The 20,521-nt window shown below is 36.1% G+C and overlaps 1 protein-coding gene across 1 annotated transcript; it reads right to left on the reverse strand.

Moving 5' to 3' along the window:
* Window positions 1-10,687: 10,687 nt before the first annotated feature.
* Window positions 10,688-11,906, reverse strand: LOC107062348 (uncharacterized). The gene is made up of 2 exons (XM_015312885.1): window positions 11,488-11,906; window positions 10,688-11,369 (listed from the first exon to the last, which is right to left on the reverse strand). Exons 1-2 carry the CDS (start codon window positions 11,904-11,906, stop codon window positions 10,688-10,690), a joined length of 1,101 nt encoding a protein of 366 aa, XP_015168371.1.
* Window positions 11,907-20,521: the final 8,615 nt, after the last annotated feature.

The following is a 20,521-nucleotide window of genomic DNA, read 5'->3' on the forward strand; positions in this document are numbered from 1 at the left end:
GTTATGGCCATGCTGGCCTAGTTTGTTGGTTTGCTGAAGCTTGTGAGCTGTTTGGTGTATTGTCTTCATATATACCTACTTTCAGTTTTGGTATATATGGTGGCCTCGACAGCTCAATCAGGACTTCTGTGCTAGTTGGCTATTTATTTATATGATCTCCTGGGAGTAGCTGTTTCTTTTATAGATCAGTTGACAGGGGCCTTGCCGGCCGATGGCTTAGTTTTAAGCCGAGATATACTTGTTTGATTCCTTGATTGCGTGTGGCTACCATGCGCTAGTAGCAAATGGTTCAGCAGGGTCGGCTCGGGCATGCGTTTTGGCATTAGGAGCCAGCTGCGCCCCTCGAGTTTGGGGCGTGACACAAATGCCATATCACTTAAATCTGATTGGCCGAACGGAATCCTATTCCAAGCACAACTCCTCTATTCTAAAACTATAAATAGGGGTCCTCATAATTTAAAAAAGGAACCAAGAATTCTAACAAGAAGTTAGAGAAAGCTCGTGGATCAAAAGCCGCAGATTTCTCTACGAGTCGAGAATTCAAGCATTCAAGTTCAAGATAAAAAACGATCAAGATTAAGACCACCAGATTCAAAATCAAGCTCGAAGCCCTTGAATTCAACTAGAAGTCAAGATCAAGATAAAGTTCAAGTTCAAGTTCATTGAAGATTCAAGAACAAGTTCCAAAGCCCTTGAATCCAAGATCAAGATCATCAAGTTCATGTCCATATCAAGTTCATCAAATCTACAAATCAAGATCAAGACTACAAGATTCAGAACAAGCTTGAAGTCCTTGAGTTTAATTTAAAGTCGAGATCAAGATAAAGTTCAAGTTCAAGTTCAAGTTAATCAAAGATTTAAGAACAAGCTTCAAAGCCCTTGAATCCAAGATCAAGTTAAAGTCAAATTCAAGATCAAGCTCAAGAATCCTTAAATTATATCCGAAAAGGCGAATATAGAGAAATCATAGAGATTGTAACACTCACACTTTGAAATAATAAATATGATTGTTGCGATATTTTTTCGTTCTTGATTATTGTTTTCTCGACGTGAATTTTACTGTCTACACACGTGCGCGCGCGCGCGCACACACACACACATATATATATATTATGTGCGTGTGGTTTTCTAATTATTTGTATTTTGAACAATTTATAAAATTGCGTACATATTAGAACTACAAATTACAAATTTTATGTGTAACTGTAGATGTTTTATTGAATTTTACTATTTTTTTTACAGACTTTTTGGTTTTAAAAGTAGATGGTTTATCTTTTTAAATTGAAATTGACATTTTGTGAGTGATCAATTTATTAAGATAACAATTATTTATCTTTTTTTTTCAATTGGCCAAATAGGCCCAAATTTATTTATTAATGAAATGCAATAAGTATTAGAAGTACAAAAGGCCCACAAATTAGACCAACAAAAAAGGAAACAAACTACAACAACAAAAAGTAAAAATATCTGGAAAGTTGCTCAAGTGTTCTTGCTTCTTCTCAGATTCTTGGTGGAAAATCCATGGAGCACAATTGCTTCCAACTATAGAGCTTAAAGGTAAGCTTGTTACACCTCGAATCGTAGATACTTTTAATCATTTCGCTACTTTCCACTTTACTTATGTTGTTGCATCTGACTTGTTTTTGTTGCGAATCTATGGATTGTTTCTCGGTTCTCGAAGAATCCGATCAATACAGATCTTGACTATAATTAAGAATCTCGTGTTGCTTCAATTGATGTTTTGTTTATCTCCCAGTCTAAGATTTCCAGAAAAGATAATGTACAATAATTTTCAGATCTAAAATCAATGGGTTGAATCACCAATGAAATTATCACCCTTATATTATTAACATTCTCTTTATTTGTAAACACAGTGAATTGAAGATACAACCAACTTTAAGCTTTTTATAGCTTTTGCAGCATCATGGTAAGACTTAAAATTTCGATCTTTACTGTTACCTTAACATTGCTTTCCTTTTCCATGATGGAATGAATCCGAAGATTAATACCACCACCACAATTAAGAAAATAAATATTAATGTAACTACAGTGAATTTCTTGCAACAAATAAATGTATAATACAAAAGAAAATAATCTACTATAATACTATGTGAATCCTGGTTTCATACCATATGTGACACCTCAAGCTCTCACCACCTAAACGGTATATTTAACCAACAAAAACTATTTCAGATTTCACTTAATGTATAGCAGATTGTAACCTTTTCTCTGATTACACACTTATGTTTTAACATTGTATCATATTAGTAGACCTACATTGTGGATGTCAAAAGACATGCCTGCCTGATTCTTATGTTTGGTATGCTCTGCTTGTCTAAGTTAATAATTTTCTTAGCTTGAACTAGAACCTCCTGAAAGTTGTTGTATTCAAAGTTACCTGCAAAATCAAAAACTAAGTCAGCAAGATTATTTCCCTCCCATAAGGAGTGTTGTACACATGCTCAAAGGCAATCTCCTCGAGACCCTAACAGCCTGAAGATTCCTTCCCTTCGATGGCTTCAGACCACCAGAAACTTCTTTCATTATGGGGGAAAAGCTTTTTTTCATTAGTGGGGATAAATCTTTTGAACTCAAGAATACAGGGGATACACATTTCAACTGGTTTTCATTAATAGAAAGAGGAAGGATATTTACAAGTAAGATAAGCTTAGATTCACAAAATCTAAGATGGATATGCGAGACTCTTATACAAGCTTCAAAGGGTTCTGGACAACTATACATAAGGTGGGGTAGAAAACAACAACACAACCTATACAGAGTCTACCAAAACTTCAAAATATATGGTCGATTTATTCGCATTGAAGTATGGCATGGCTCCTCAAAAGGTGTAGTAATCATTCCGGAGATAAGCTATAACAGTGGATGGACGAAGTTTGCGACTACAATGATTTGATTTTTGGGGAAAAGCATCAAGATAGGGTCATCACCATTACCACCTCCATTAACAAAATTGTATCGAACTACTGCTAGCATAGTTAACTGGCCAGAAATCAGCCAACAAACAAGCATAGGTGGAGTCAATGACCATCTTTTCCACAAAAGCTTGGTGGGCACTGTGAATGACCCTTTCCATCACATCCCCAACCCTGATTTAATTCAAAAATGGTTTCTCACTAGATGGAAAGTTACTGGTTTGAAAGTCACCCCCCTTGATCACAATCAATATCTCTTTGAGTTCCCTTCCCAACAAAAGTCAGTAAGAGTTAAAGCAGGGGAATGGTTCTGGAATGAAAGGCACCTAAACTTGTCGTGGTGGTCAAAAGACATCAACTCTTAGACATGTGAGCCATCAGAAAACATCCGACTGAAAGTATTTGGGATCCCCTTAAGTGCTTGGACCATGGACACTTTCGAGCATATAAGGGACAACTGCGGAGACTTCATTGGTGTTGACGAAGACACAAAGAACAGATCCCACTTTCACTGGGCCCGTATTTGCGTCAGAAATTCAGCCAAGAAGTTTTCGGTGAGTTTGAATTTCGAATCTGCTGGCTGGCTGTTTTAATTAGCGATAATTAAGAAGATCCGGTCCTCTCCTTTACCCGTTGGTCAAAATTCTGAGTCGGCTAGGGTTGAAAAGCTGCTGGGAGCACAGGCCCATACAGTCCCACATGACACAAAAATTATTTGGGCAATAAAAAGGGCAAGTCTCATTTAATTCCAAATAGGCTGGCCCAACACTATTATGGGAGAATTCTCCAACCTTGAACAATGGTTATTACACCAAAGGCCCAAAGAAAAGGAAGCCACACAAGGAAAATTACAGTACGCAAGTTTGGAGAGCCTCCATTGCCAAAGTAGACCCATGCAGCTTCAGACCTTTGAGTTCTGTCGTTGCAGCCTCCTTCGACCTTTTTGAACTGAAAATTAAAGCCTCCAATCACCGGAAATTGGAGCATGAGGCAGGGGCATTCTCTCAGCTTGTAGCAGTTGATGAAGTAGAAAATCCAGTGCCTTATTTGGGTATGTGCAGGCAATATCCAATCACCACTATAGTTTATGACTTTAATTCAGATCCTTTTTCTTAATCTTTCAATAGTTTTATTCCTCTACCGTGGCGCAATGATCTTTCACCACAAATTATTGATTCCCCTACTGTGGTGGAAACATCAAAATAGACAAAATTTACTATGTTGAAGGCATGTAAAACACTGGGGGTGAACATTTCAGGTTTCGAGCATGAAATCTTGGACATTATACTAAGAATGTAGGAAAAGAGGAAATCTCAAATTCTTGAACAGGGGAAGAAGTCTGGAGACGCGAAAAAGGGGAAGAGCAAAGCAACAAATGAACTTGAAAAATTGGATTGGGGTCTGCAAGATGGAAGTGGAAAGAAAGATAAGGGCATGTACCACAAGGTTCATTCCATATGAGAGTTAAAATTCTCAACTGGAATGTGTAGGCTCTCAATAATAAAGATAAGAGAAGTACTTTGAAATCTCTTATCCAAAAGTGGGGAGCAGACATTGTTTGTTTATAGGAAACCAAAATAGAGTCTTGGAATCCATCTCTAATCAGACAAATATAGGGGAATAGATGGCTTCCATGGGCAGAAGTTAATGTAATTGGCACCAAAGTTGGGGTATTAATTTTATGGGACAAAAGAGCTTGGAATTGTGTTGAGTTAGAAGCAGGGGCCTTCTCCATATCATGTAGATTTGAGAGCACCTCTGAAGACTTCAAATGAGTTTTCACTTGAGTATACAGACCTCAATTAGGGGATTATGGTTTGATATGTGGGTCATAGGAGGAGATTTCAATGTATGTAGATTTGAGGGTGAAAAGCTAAATTGTACTAGAAAATCTAGTAATATGTAGGGGCTCTCAAATACCATTTTGGATCTCGAACTGATCGATCCTCCTCTCCAAGGATCACAGTTCACCTGGTAAAGAGGGGAGGATACTTTTCAAGCCTCAAGAATTGATAGGTTCCTTTATTCATCAGAATGGAGCGAGATGTTCAGGACTATCAGATAATACACAATGCCTAAAGTAATTTCAAATCAAAAACCCATCATCTTGGAAAGCGGAGATTGGGAGACATCACCATCCTACCTCAAATTTGAGAACATGTGGCTCTAAGCAGAAAGCTTCATTGATATGATAAAAGAATGGTGGCAGTCCTACATTATACAGGGTACCCCAGACTTTGTGTTGTTGCAGAAACTTAAAAACCTAAAGAAAGACATTTCTAAATGGAACAGGGAGGTGTATGGAAATATTGAAAGACAAATAACTAAGGCTCTTTTGGAACTAGGGAAATTGGATCAATTAGCTGAACTCACAATCCTTTCTTTCACAACAAGAAAAAACACCGTCCTTGAATCTTAAACTACAGCTTCAACAGATTGTAGTAGCTGAAGAGATCTCATGGAGGAAAAAATCTAGATGCCTATGGCTTAAAGAGGGGGACAAAAACACAAAATTCTTTCAGAGAATGGCCAATTCACATAGAAGGGGTTACTCCATTGATAAACTGAGAATATGAGATGAATTGATTGAAGATAAAGTAAGGATAAATGATGGCATTTTGGGGTACTATCAACAAATTTACAAGGAGGCTGAATCTTAGAGACCCTCAGCTATCTTTGAGAACCTGCCCACCCTCAACATAGAAGAAAAAGACAAGCTTGAGCTTCCTTTCACTGAATTGGAGATTTCTAATGCTCTCATGGCTTGTGCCCCTGACAAAGCCCCAGGCCCTGATGGTTACACCATGGCTTTCTTCCAGAAATCATGGTGCTTCATCAAAGATGATATGCTAGCAGCTCTCAATTTCTTTTACCAGAATTGCCAAATGGTGATATCTTTCAATGCCTCTTTTATTGCTCTAAGTCCAAAAAATAAAGGTGTTGTGGAGCTTAGAGGCTATAGACCTATAAGCCTCATAGGAAGTGTCTATAAGATGTTGGCTAAAGTCCTAGCAGGGAGGATGGAAAAGGTGATGAATTCTCTAGTCTCAGGGCAACAAAAGTGCATTCCTAAAGAATAGACAGATAACTGATGCATTCTTGATTGCTAATGAAGTGCTAGACTGGAGAATGAAAAGTGGTGAGTCTGGGATCTTATTCAAACTGGATATAGAGAAAGCCTTTGACCAGCTCAACTAGGCTTATCTAATCAATATTCTGAAACAAATGGGCTTTGGTAGTAGGTGAATAAGATGGATATTCTTTTGCATTTCAACTGTAAAGTTCTCAGTTCTGATCAACAGAAGTCCAACTAGATTTTTCTCTACTCAAAAAGGGTTGAGGCAGGGGGATCCACTCTCTTCTTTTCTATTCATTCTTGCAATAGAAGGGCTATGTCAGTTGTTAACTAAGGCTAAAGAACTCCAATGGATTCAAGGATTCCAAGTAGGCAGCAATCCAACCACCACTGTCAATGTCTCTCACCTACTTTATGCAAATGACACTCTCATTTTTTGTGGAGCTGATAAGCAGCATGTCTCTAATCTTAACACCACTCTCATAGTTTTTGAAGCCATCTCTGGACTCCATATTAACATGCTCAAAAGAATGATATATCCAGTAAATCAGGCGGCCAATCTAGAGGATCTTACTAGCATACTTAGTTGCAAAAATGGGTCATTACCTACCACCTATCTAGGCCTTCCCTTGGGGGCAAGTTTCAAATCCTCTGGAATCTGGAATGGAGTTATCGAAAAAATGGAAAAGAGGCTAGCCACGTGGAAAATGCAATACCTTTCCATGGGTGGTAGGCTCACTCTTATCAACAGTGTCCTAGACAGTATTCCTACATGCTGTATGTTTTTATTTCCAATACCAGGTTCAATTCTAAAGAAAATGGATAGGCTCAGAAGGAGATTTTTGTGGGAAGGCAACATCCTCACTCATAAGTACTCTCTTGGTAAATGGCAATCAGTTACTCAACCTAAGACTCAAGGAGGTCTGGGAATCAGGAATCTCAAACTCCATAATGACAGCTTACTCATGAAGTAGCTCTGGAGGTATGGACAAACTGGGACTGGGTTTTGGAGAGACGTAGGCTAAATATGGCATTCAAGATCACTAGTGTCCAAAGGAAAGCAATGAACTCCATGGTGTTGGGGTTTGGAAACATATAAGTAGTTTCCAAGATGATTTCTTCTGGGAAGTATCCTTTAAAGCTGGTAATGAACTCAAGATCAGATTTTGGCAAGACAAATGGCTTGGGAACTCTATGCTAAAAGACTTTTTCCCCTCCTTGTTCCAGATAGCCTCCAACAAGAAGCAACTATAGCCCAGAGACAAAAACTTTTGGGCTCCTATTTTCTGAAGGAACTTTCAGGATTAGGAGATTAATGACATCCTTTCCCTCCTAGAAACTTTGGAAAGCACTACACTGGTGGTTGAAGATCAAGATAGGATTCTTTAGGGTAATTCTAAGGAGAAGGCCTACACTGTGAAAGAATGCTACAAAAACATGAGCTCCTAGAATGACATTCTTTAATTTTAGCCTTGGAAACATGTATGGAAAACTAGGCAACCTCTCAGAGTATCTTGTTTCACCTGGACAACCCTGAAGGAAGCATGCCTAACACAAGACAATCTCCGGAAAAAAGGTGTAATCCTCATCAACAGACGTGTTATGTGCAAGCAGACCAATGAGAGTGTTGATCACCTTTTTTTTTGCACTGCCCTGCAGCAGATAGCCGATGACATTTTTTTCTACTCTATGATTGGCCTACAATGGGTAATGCCCTACACCATCAAGGATGCCTATGCCAGCTGGATATTGTGGAGAGTTGACAAATCCATCAGAAAGATCTGGAGAATGATCCTAACAATAATTTTTTGGAACCTATGGAAGGAGAGAAACAACAGATGTTTTGAAGGGATATCAACCTCTTTTTGCGCAATCAAGGCCAAATGTCTAGTTAGTTTATTTAGTTGGCATTTTTTTGCCACTGTAAACAGTGTGGTCAATTTTTGGGTTTTGTTAGTTCTCTATCTCTAGTACAGTTGAGTAGTAGGGCCCCTTTTGACTGTTTCTCAAGTTTTTGCCAAGCTAGCTCCATATATTTCTGTTTGGAGCAGCTTTCTTGCACATTGTGCTTTGTGACTTTGCATCTTCTTGATGCTTTCTAATATCATTTAATTACTTTACCAAAAAAAAGAGTGTTGTACTCTTACTGTCAAAGCATTCCTTAGCCTATTAATGGAGTTGACCTCCATTGTCATTCTCCAAGGCACTTCCCACTCTCCATTCAATATATGCACCAATGCCATATAATCAGTTTTAATTATGACCTTAGATAATTGTTTCTCAAAACAATATGAAAGTCGTTCTCTTATAGCAATAGCCTGAACAATCAAGTTAGTAGAATCAACTATTTTTAGACCTCTAGCACCCAATATATCACCTTTAGAGTCCCTCACACAAAAGGTTGCAGAACTGAGTCCTGAATTTCCCCTTGAATATCCATATGTATTGCATTTCTACCAACCTGTAGGAGGTGGACACCATTTTACCAGTTTATACTGAAATTTTGGCCTATATTCATCTAGAATTGCATTCATATGAGGCCAGGATTTAGGAACATCTACATAACCAAACTTCTTTATAAGCAATCTCTGAGTCAAGTTAGTGATATCCCATATCACCTTATCTACAAAGTATGTCCCTCAATGCAAAATTGTGTTTCTTCTCCTCCATATGAACCACATGATAATGTTAGGCATTGCCTAAAAAATCATCTTCTGCCTAGTGTTTCCTTGACAATCCCACCACCTTTTCATAGTTTGTTTCACCTGGATCCTCGGAACAATGATACCAGCAGCTTGTGAAAAATACTTCCACACAATATTGGCCACTTCCCCTTTAATGAATAAATGTTCCACAGTCTCTCTTTCTGGAAAATTACAACAATTACATAGAAGATATAGGTTAGGATTCCAGTTGGCCATGATAGCTGCTACAGGGATCTTGTTTGTCCACACTCTCCATCCAAAAAAAGATATTTTAAATGGTAGCCCAACTATCCAGATTTTCTTATACCATTCAGAAATTGCATTTTTTCTCCTCAATAATTCCCAAGTAGTCTTGAATGAAAATTTTCCAGAACCTGTTACAGTCCACAATGATTTGTCAATTGCATTTGTCTGCTTTATCTGATCTAAATGAATTTTAACATATTGCACAACCTCATCAGATAAACAATACTTCATTTCCTCATAATCCTATCCTTCCTCTGTCATAAATATGTCTACCCCAGTGATAGGGTAATAAGAGTGTTGTGGTTGTAGATGATATAATGGATCTAGTCTAGTCCAATTATCATACCAAATAGATACAGTTCCACCCTTAGGTTCCCACCATATATGCTCTTCAAGATACTCCCTATTATGTAACATAAATTTCCAAAGTTGTGTACCTCCCTTCCACTGAACTAGTGTTGGTATTTGCTTCTTACAGTACTTGTTCCACATATAATTAGCCCATAAAGTATTTTGAGTTCTAAATCTTCACATACATAGCTTGTGACACTGCAAATAGTGATTTATAACCCAATCCACCTTCCTACTTAGGCAAACAAACTTTATCCCAAGCTTCCTAATGTTTACTTCTCCCATTAACCTTATTACTCCAAAAGAACTTAGCAAATATTCTATGAAGATCTTTTAAAACACACGTAGGAGGAACAATTGTGGACAACACATGAATAGGAACACAAACACTAGAGATTAAGACTTCTTTACCCCCATAAGATAGCATGTTCCCTTTCCAAACTTGCAATTTTGACTTGACTCTCTTTATCAGCTCATCATAGTAAGATTTCCTTTTCCTAGCATGAGTTATGGGGAAACCAAGATAAGTTAGAGGAAATTGACCTCTAGTAAACCCTGTGCACTCCTCTACCAACTTTCTTACCTCTCCTGCAACATTTTGATGAAGAAAGAAAGCACTCTTGTGCTTATTTATCTTCTGTCCAGATTCAGTTTCATATTACTGCAAACATTCCATTATTCTCTCCAAAGAATACTTATTTGAAGAAGTAAAAATGATGGTATCATCTGCATACGCTAAATGGTTCAGATTATCACTCCACTTAGGTAATCCATAGCCCACAAATTGATTATCATCAATCAATGTATTTAGTGCCCTACTGAGAACCTCTGCTGAGATAATGAATAAAACATGAGACAAAGGATCTCCTTGTTTTACTGCTCTAGTAGAGTGAATGAATCCATGTGCCTGCCCATTAATAAACACAAAATACCAGTTGCTAGAAATTATTCTCCATATTACATCAACAAACACCTCTGAAAATCCCATCTTTCTTAACACCTTCATTAGAAAAAACCACGATATCCTGTCATATGCCTTGGACATATCTAGTTTAATAAGAAAATTACTAGGCTTTCCTCTCTTCCTGATATCAGAAACGAATTTCCTGAGTTAATAAAACATTCTCAATAATACTTCCACCCTTTACAAAACCGATTAGGAGATATCAATCTAGGTAGCAAACCTTCAATCCTATTATGCACCAGTCTAGAGATGATCTTATTGATGAACTTACTTAAACTAATAGGCCTCAAATCAGTGAACTCATGCACCAGCTCCTTCTTAGGAAAGAAGACCAAGTTAGTATGAGTGATCAATTTAGGCAGAGTGTTACCCCTGAAGAAATCAATAACCATCCTAAGAATATCACCTCCCACTAGCTCCCAACAACTTTGATAAAATCTTCATCTGGACCACAACCACTATCTTCATATAATCCAAAAATAGCTTTTTTAACTTCATTAAATCTACAAAGATCAACATTTTCTTCATTAAATATGACTTCAGGAATATATCTAAGTAGTTCAAAAGAGTCTGCTTCTGCCTCTTGAGAAAATTGTTCTTGAAAGAAAGACACTGCCTCAGAGACAATATCGATATAATTCTCCAGCCAATCTCCTTGTCTATTCTGCATTCCTTGGATATGTAACCTCTTTCGTCTAACTTTAACTATACTATGAAAAAACCTTGTATTTCTATCCCCATTTTCTAACCAATCATACCCTGTTTTTTGCTGCCAAAACTTCTTCTCAAAATGAATATACTTCTTATATTCTGCTTGTGCTCTTTGCAACACCTCTCTATTAATCACAAAAGGTTCTTCTTCAAATAACTTCTCTTTGATTTTCATAATGTCCTCCCTAATGAGAAGTTGCTTAAAAATATCTCCATACGCTTTTCTGCTCCATCTTGTTAGGGAAACTTTCATGCATTTAATATTCTCTTTGAAATCCAAATAAGGATTATGGGAGCTAGTAGTGCACCAATTCAGTCTAACCACTTCTGTAAAAGTATCATTCTCTGTCCAAAACTTCAAAAACCTGAAAGGTTTTCTATGTCTAACCACATAGGTTTCACAATTCAGCAACATGGGAGCATGATCCGATCACGTCCTTGGTAGATGTTGAACTTCAGTATGATTACACCAAGCGTTGATTAATTAACACCCTATCCAACCTTTCAAAGATGCAATCTTTCCCAGCTCTCCCATTCCACCAAGTGTAAGGGCTTCCTTTAAAATTCACTTCTTGTAAGTCACAAGATGAGATCCAAGTCTCAAAATCTTCATAATCAGCCGCATGGACGGGTAAGCCACCTATTTTTTCTTCAGAATTTAAAATCACATTAAGATCGCCCCCAATTAACCATGGCTCTCTAATTATTGTTGTAAGTTGATCAACATCTTCCCACAACTGTAATCTGTCATTAGCATTGCATTTAGCATAAACCAAAGCAACAAAAAAATTATGACTTTGATTAGCCTGTATTAACTTAATAGTTAATTGTTGCTCTGTATCATTAATCACTGTAATATCAATATCATGATTTGCAAAGAACCAAATCTTTCCAGAACAGTTTGCACTGGCAGTAGGCATTTTTAATCTTCTCTTGTATCTGTTGACTGACATTTTGAAAAGAATCTACCAGTCCAATAAATGAAAATTTATGAAACTTATGTAGCATTTGCACCCTTTGAAATGCTTGTTGGGACTTCACTGATCTAATATCCCTTATTTAAGCCTTCATATTCATGTGAAATGGATTTAGTTCTCTTTGGCTGAACCCCGAAAGGTTGACTCTGCTCCCCATTACCTTGCTTTTTTCTTTTTCTTGCAGACTTCAATAATCTAGGTGATAAATCTCCTTCTAATGCAATGTTGTCAAGGACATCTTCAGGTCTGTCCATTTCATGATTACCTTTTACACTTTGATTTGAATCTGTATCACCACTACTATATCGAATATCATGCAGAACCTTGTTGGGAGATTCCACTTTGAATACTTGAATTGCATCAACTTGTATCACCACAGGAACCTCCACTATTGCTAGATGATTATATTCTTGGGATTGTTGCATATGAGGGCTATTATCTTCTATCTCCAGGTACTCTGTCTTATTTTCATCAGAATCCATAGTCATCAACCTTTTGGTTATTACTGGCCTTATTTGTTATATCTACTGCATTCTCTAAAATTGTTTTTTGATGGTGAATAGGGATAGAATCCTTTCTTTCATAATGATGGACCACTACTTCTTGCTGCTTTTGGGGATTACGACAGAAGGATTTAGACACATAGTCATATCTAATATCCACTACGGTAGACCTTACTTCCCCAGTGACTTCATCTTCAATGTTCGTGATAACATATTTAGGAAAACTTCCTTTTAAATCCACCAACACCTTCACTTGAGCACAACTAGGTCTAGTCCTTTTGATCGTAGCTTGATCAAGATGGATAGGTGTACCTACTGCATTCGCAAGAGAGAATAAACATTCTTTAACAAAAAAGTGGGCAGTAGGTTCGGGAAGGATATCCATGCCATCTTCATTCACTTTAAACCTTTAATCATTAATTAGCGTCCTCATTAGATATGCATACCCATCTCTGCAATTAATATAGAACGTCCCTTTTGATATGAGATTAACATAATCCTCCTGCTTAGACAATCTAATGAGAATATGCTTGCTTCTAATCAATCCAATCTGGAATAATTTTCCGTAATTCTTCAAGATCAGCCCAATCATACGTGAATTTACCAATAACAGAAAAATCCAGGTCTTCCAACTGATTCATAAGGCTGACCTCTTTCTCTGTCCATTTGATTTGAGGTACACTTTCCACCATAGTAATCTCCTTCTTAAGTGATTCGTGAGAGTTATTACTGGCAATTTGATTAATTGTATTAACTAAGAAACATTAGATGACAATCTGATGCCGCTACCATCTGTAGGCAACTTGGGGATTGAACTGTGGTTTAATTGGGAACTAGACGGAAAAGGAGGAAATTCTGTTAGAGAACAAAGATGGCTTGCCACCGGAGGTGACGGGCCGCCGGGAAAACTGGTCATACTTAGGTTACATCAGGGTGCCGAATTGTTTGGGTTAATTCCACGTACAATTATTTATCCTCAAATAATTCCAGTGAAAAAATAGTAAACATGACAACAAAAGAGTTCTTCTCCTAGCTAGTTAGAAAGACATATAAAAATAATATTGTTCGGCAATTAATAATCTTGACCCAACTACATAATAATTCAAGGATATAATTGGAAAAAAATATTTCATAGAGTTTTAATTCAAACACAAGATGAGGTAGGAAACAATGAACCAAACACTTGATAAACAACATATTCTATACTAAAAAATGCATTAAGGACATGCAAAATCTATGTGACATAAAATGCGTCATAATTTCACCGCACATCAATACCTTCAATTTAATCTTCTATTTGTACTCAAGAAAGTAAAATTAAGCTAAAATTAATACTAGTATCAAAGCAAGAATGACTACATTGGTACTATCTATGAATTTACAAACATGTGACTTATTTAAAGTTAACCTCATAATTCAAAATGAAAACGCAAAAGTGTTTGAGCTATCAAACAATCATTTCATGAACCTCAAGTCACATATGATGGCATGATGTTACTAGAAACTAGATGTGCACATATACAAGAAATCGAGAAACTTATGCTGTCACAAGTTTCATGTAATTTATTTGCCCTCACAACAAAAAAAAGTCCCCAACCTCAAGATCATGTGATAATCAAAATATAGGAAATATACAAAATCACTCACACTCACTAAAAATGTCAAGTGTCGTAAGTATTATGTCATAAATTTGTCCTTATTTTAAGTCATTTTTAATTGAAGAAATACTTGATTTTGGATCTCAAATGGCTTTGTGAGCTTATAATTTAGACTTGAGGATGGAAAGAATATTCAATTGGGTACAAGTGACTTTGCCCTCTATGAACACTTTTATCTTTCACATGTCTTTTTAGCTATTTCCTCCCCTTTTTTCACTTATGTTCTACCTTTTGTTTTCATTCTAGTTTCCCACTTTATTCTATTCTTTTTGTCTTTCATTTTCTTTTCTTTTTTACATTTTTTTATTTTCCTCTTTTATATGGTACTACTGACAACATATTTCCCCCCCTTTCAGCTCATATTCCACCATCAACTTAAATATTTTACCTCAATCTCATATTTTGGCACTTCAAAGAGGAATTTGTTTAAAAGAAGAAATTATTAAAAAACAAATATTTCAACTTGTAATATGGTATCCAAAGAAAAAGTAAAAATGATTAAAAAGGGACAACTAGGGATTCTCAACTCACAGGTAGGCTAGAAAAGTTCCAAAGAGGGTCTTTTTTCCCGCTAAATAACGGAAGGATTTTATTTAGTTAATAACAAAAGGTTCAATCATACAAAAGTGAAACTAGTCTATGAGATATAGTTTCAGTCGCATCTCTTTCTAGTACATTTATTACAAGTGAAGGAGATGCTTCAAAAACCAAGGTTTGATTGCTGATCATACTGGGATACTTCATTTCTCTTATGTATTTTGCTAGTAACCTGCATTAACCTCCCTCGGAATGTGTTTCGGGGATGATCCTTCCAGTTGAAGGAGTAGAGATCTGCAATCAGCGAAAATATGTGAGTATATGAGGTTATTACTATACAGAGTGTTAAGTAAATACCTGAGAATCTGTTTCCACGAAAAGATGTTTTAAGTTTTTATATTTTGCTAAATTTAGGCCATGTAGCAAAGCTAGCACTTCTGCATGTAGGGCATTTCTTGCTTTGATTTAGCATGTGAATCCCATAATCCACATTCCTAGATGATCTCTAGTTACTCCAATTCCACCATTAGAAAAATTAGGTTATTACTATACAAAGTTCAAAAGAGGGTTACTCGCAAAAGAAGCGCAAGACAGTTTACTTATCCTAATAAATCCTAATAGTTGTGGTGACAAATCAATGGGGAAAGATCTAGATGATACAAGCAAGAACAAAGGAGTAATCTATTCTTAATAATCACACCTACAAAGTTTAAGACTCTGACGTTACTCTATTTTCAAAGTTAAGGACTGCAAGCATCTACATAGATAATGAGGTATCTTGGTTGCTCAAGAATTGACACCTAACGAAATTTGGGATCCATAGAGTCAAGAGCGTACAACTAAGTAAGGGAAAGGGTTGGAAAAGTACAAAACCAGATAGTTACCCCGCGTAACACTAACATCATGATATTCATAGGGGCATAGGTCAATGGTGTAACATATATGGCAGCAAAGAAGAAAAAGATCTCAGACATACATGACAAGAGAATGCTACGTCAGGTTCCGGATCCTGAAGATGTGATCCACAACAAGAAAAACTGTCAATTAAGACCAACATTTAAGGGCGAGTTAGTAATCTCGTCTCTAAAGATAAATGTATAAGGACGATATTATATTCCGGTCCTTATTTATATATTTTATTGCGAAGATACTAAATCTGGTCCCTAAAGAACTTATTAACTGGTCCCAAATTCTAATTGAAGGACTTAAGCGGGAAAATATACTTCTAGCCAATTAATTTTTAATACTTTAAAAGAAAAGCTTTTGTTTTCACCAATATTTAGGCGCCAAAATTTTTAATAGAAGCCAAAAAACGAAGAATCTGCTCGACTTCTGAAAAGTAAAAACAAAAAAAGGAAAAGTCTTTAATTTCAGGAATTTGGTCGCAACATGCCCTAGCTATCTCTTCAAATCAAAATCAATGCTCTTCAATAGTATTTCCATCGAAACTCTGTCCCAATCTCAACACCAATGGATTTCCATAGTAGCGGTGTCTTCTTGTTGTTGAGTAGTTACGGCTTACATTAGTTGCTCGGTGAAAAACAAAGGTTTGCTTGCTCTTCTAATTAAAACGTGTTGCTTGTTTCTTTCATAAACTGTATTGTTTTCTTGTTTTTATTAAAGTTCTTCTTCTTCTTCTTCTCCTCCTCCTCCTCCTCCTCTTCTTCTTCTTCTTCTTCTTCTTATAGTTGACTCGATTTTGTGAAGTGTATTATGAGTCTGAAGATTAAGCAAATTTCAGGAATTTGGTCGCAACATGCCCTAGCTATCTCTTCAAATCAAAATCAATGCTCTTCAATAGTATTTCCATCGAAACTTTGTCCCAATCTCAACACCAACGGATTTCCATAGTAGCGGTGTCTTCTTGTTGTTGAGTAGTTACGGCTTACATTAGTTGCTCGGTGAAAAACAAAGGTTTGCTTGCTCTTCTAATTAAATCGAGTTGCTTGTTTCTTTCATAAACTGTATTGTTTTCTTGTTTTTATTAAAGTTCTTCTTCTTCTTCTTATAGTTGACTCGATTTTGTGAAGTGTATTATGAGTCTGAAGATTAAGCAAATTTCAGGAATTTGGTCGCAACATGCCCTAGCTATCTCTTCAAATCAAAATTGACGCTCTTCAATAGTATTTCCATCGAAACTTTGTCCCAATCTCAACACCAACGGATTTCCATAGTAGCGGTGTCTTCTTGTTGTTGAGTAGTTACGGCTTACATTAGTTGCTCGGTGAAAAACAAAGGTTTGCTTGCTCTTCTAATTAAATCGAGTTGCTTGTTTCTTTCATAAACTGTATTGTTTTCTTGTTTTTATTAAAGTTCTTCTTCTTCTTCTTCTCCTCCTCCTCCTCCTCCTCTTCTTCTTCTTCTTCTTCTTCTTATAGTTGACTCGATTTGAAGATTAAGCAAGAGAAATATGGACGTGTGATAATTGTCGCTTCGTCATATTTAACAACGAAGGATCATGATGAACCTAGAAAGAAATAATTTCTCTATTTGTTATTAGAATTTAATCTTATATGAAATGAATGGCTGCCTTAGATTAAAATATTGACCTTTTTGATGATTTTTTGTGTAAATTTTCATACAGTAGGAGTTAGGATTCGAATCATATCGTTTTCACGACTAACTTTCCACCATCATTCTGGGCACAAAAGGTTAAGTAGGCTGCTTTGACATAGTTTAAACAATCAACTTTTTGTCCCATGTTAATCTATTTGAAGTCTCATCATTGGCTGTGCAATTCCCTAACTTTTCTAGAATATTATAAGGCTCCAAATCTTGTAAATTTCTTCTGAATAGTGGGGTTCAAGTGTTGCCTGTTAATTATAAGTTGATTTATAATCTTTTATAATTCTTAGTGTCATTTATCCTTAGATTTCAACCTTATTGTGTGTATATGATCGTAACAAGTTGTTGTTGAAAGTTAAGGGGGGGGGGGTGAATTAAAAATTCCTTCACTCGACTTTCTATAGTGGTCAGTCGACTTACTTGCAAGTTAGTAATACAGATAAATAAAGATAATAAATGCAGTAAGTAAATGACACCAATAGTTTTATGAACCACCGGTGTGGTGCCTACGTCCAGTCCCCTTGGGTTTCAAGGGTTTCCTTAAGAGCTTGTTGAGAACTTGGGTGTTACAAAATGTTACAATTGAGAGCCCTGTCTGATATGCAAATCAAATCTTTTTCTTTGACATAATCTCTACTTGTATAACCTACACTCAGATCTTTCTTTCTCTTTTCTTTTCAATTGTTCACTCAAGTGAGTACAAAGTTTTATGAAAGATAAAAGAAGATTACAATATAAGTTCAAGTGAAGTGCGTACTTCACAACTATGGCTAAGAGAGGTTTATATAGCTTTGGAGGGCTTTGCTCTTTTACGAAAACCCAAGGGAGTTTGAATCAAGGATCTTTGATTAAGTCCTTGATTTTATTCTGATTGATTTGTTGAGTCATGTCCATATCAAATATGTGCATGAGAAAATTGATTTATTCCTTTGTATGATGATCTTCTTGTGGTCTTGAATCTTTGGCTTATCTCGTTAACTTGAATGCATCCCTTGATTTCGATTTCTTCCTTGTAGTCTTGGATGTTAACTGATGTTGTTGTCTTGAAAGTATCATTTGATTGATGCACATTTTCTCTTTCCTTCCTTAGGTGATTTGTTCTGCAATCTTGAATATATTTGATTGATTTCTGAATCTATGATTGATCATGATCTGCTTGATTGATTTTGGAATCTGATTGATTCTAGAGATCAAGACATATCTTTATTTTGAAATCTCTTATTGATTCTACAGATCATGACATATCTTTATTTCTTCTTTATACTTTGTGCTTGGTTTCCTTTCTTGTTGATGTGTTTGCCTGCGAAGAGTATGAGTGAATGTTTAAGTGTCATTTATCAAAATCAACTCTAAGGAGTTAACAGTTTTCATCATAGCATTTTTGTTATTTTTATGTACTCTTCAATGTTATGACACCTAGTAAGCAATGGATGCAACTTGTTGATAATCGTCTCGATGAAATCTACTTATCCGGCGTGCAAATTTTTTTGGATTATGCTTTTCAAAAAATAGGAGAAGAATATAAAATACGATGTCCATGTGTCACGTTACAATACATCTTTAGGAACTCATAAAACAGTTGAGACACATTCGCTAGTATATGGAATAATTCATAATTATACTTTTTGGTATCAACATGGAGAACATTTGGGTGAGCCATTATCAGAATCATAGTATGAAGATGAAGATGAAGAACAAGATGGCGAGGTAGTAGAAGAATGTGAGAGTGAAGATGAAGTAGAAGAGCTATTGAGAGATTTATATCCTAATCTTGACGGAGGAATTACACATACTGATTGTGATGACTTACTTGAGGAGGAACCAAATGTTGAAGCAAAAATTTCTTATAGCCTATTGAAGGATTTTGAGTTGCCATTATACCAAAATTCAAAAGCTTCAAAGCTTTCTTCTTTGATAAAATTGCTTCATAATAAGAGTATGGGTCGTTGGAGTAATGCATCATTTACAATGCTATTGAAACTGTTGAAAGAGGAGTTGCTGCCTGATGGGGCCAATTTGCCGAACTCATATTGTGTGGCAAAGAAGATAATTCAAAAACTTGGGCTTTCATACAACAAAATTGATTTTTTTTACTAATTATTGCATGTTATACTGGAAGGATGATAACTTACTTGATTCTTGTAAATTTTGTGGTGCGTCCAGATGAAAAATAAATACACATAGTGGAGAAACAAGGAATAAAAATGGTAAACAAAATAGCATCAAAGATTTTACGCTATTTTCCTTTAAATCCTAGACTTCAAAGATTGTTTATGTCTACAAAGACATCTACTCTAATGACATGGCATAAGGATGAAAGAGTTGATGATGGAATAATGAGGCACCCGACAGTTTCAATGGCATGGAAGTCATTTGATGAACTTCATCCTTCATTTGTAGTTGAACCTCAAAATGTTCGACTCAGACTTGCTAGTGATGGATTTCAACCATTTCGAAATTCAAAAACCTCACACAACATTTGACTTGTGGTTCTTATTTCTTATAATTTACCACCTTGGTTGTGTATAAAGCAAGAAAATTTTATTTTGTCAATGCTTATTCCGGGTCCAAATGGTCCAGGAGATGCAATTGATACATATCTTCAACCTTTAATAGAGGAATTGAAGGAGTTGTGGGAAGTTGGTATTGAGACCTACGATGCATCAACTATACAAAATTTTAAGTTGCATGCTTTTTTATTATGGACCATCAATGACTTTCCAGTATATGAAAATTTATCAGGATGGAGTACAAAAGGAAAATTGGCATGCCCATGTTGCAAAAAAGACACTACCTCAATTCGATTGGATAACGGTAAGAAGCAGTGTTTTATGGGTCATCGGCGTTATCTTTCTCAGAATCACAAATGGAGAAGTGAGAATGACTCATATGATGGTACAACAGAGAAAAGTCCCCCATCAAAAGTGTGTTCCGGTATTGAGATACTTAATCAAGTACAAGATCTTGAAGGATTACATTTATCAAAGGTACCTAAGATAAGAAAGAAGATATCACATGAAAATCGAATGGATAATTGGAACAAAAAAAGTATATTTTTTGAACTTCCATACTGGAAGTGTCTTTTGTTGCGACATAATTTGGATGTTATGCATATTGAAAAATATATATGTGATAATATCATGGTGACAATTATGAATGTCAAAGGAAAGACCAAGGGCACAACTAAAACTCGATTAGACTTGCAAGAGATGAACATTAGGCCGGAATTGCACCCCATCCAAAAGGGGGAGAAATTTGACGTTCCAACAACATGCTACACATTGTTTCCTGAAGA

This window comes from Solanum tuberosum, unplaced genomic scaffold (assembly GCF_000226075.1).
Source record: "Solanum tuberosum cultivar DM 1-3 516 R44 unplaced genomic scaffold, SolTub_3.0 scf00219, whole genome shotgun sequence".
Lineage (NCBI taxonomy): Eukaryota > Viridiplantae > Streptophyta > Magnoliopsida > Solanales > Solanaceae > Solanum > Solanum tuberosum.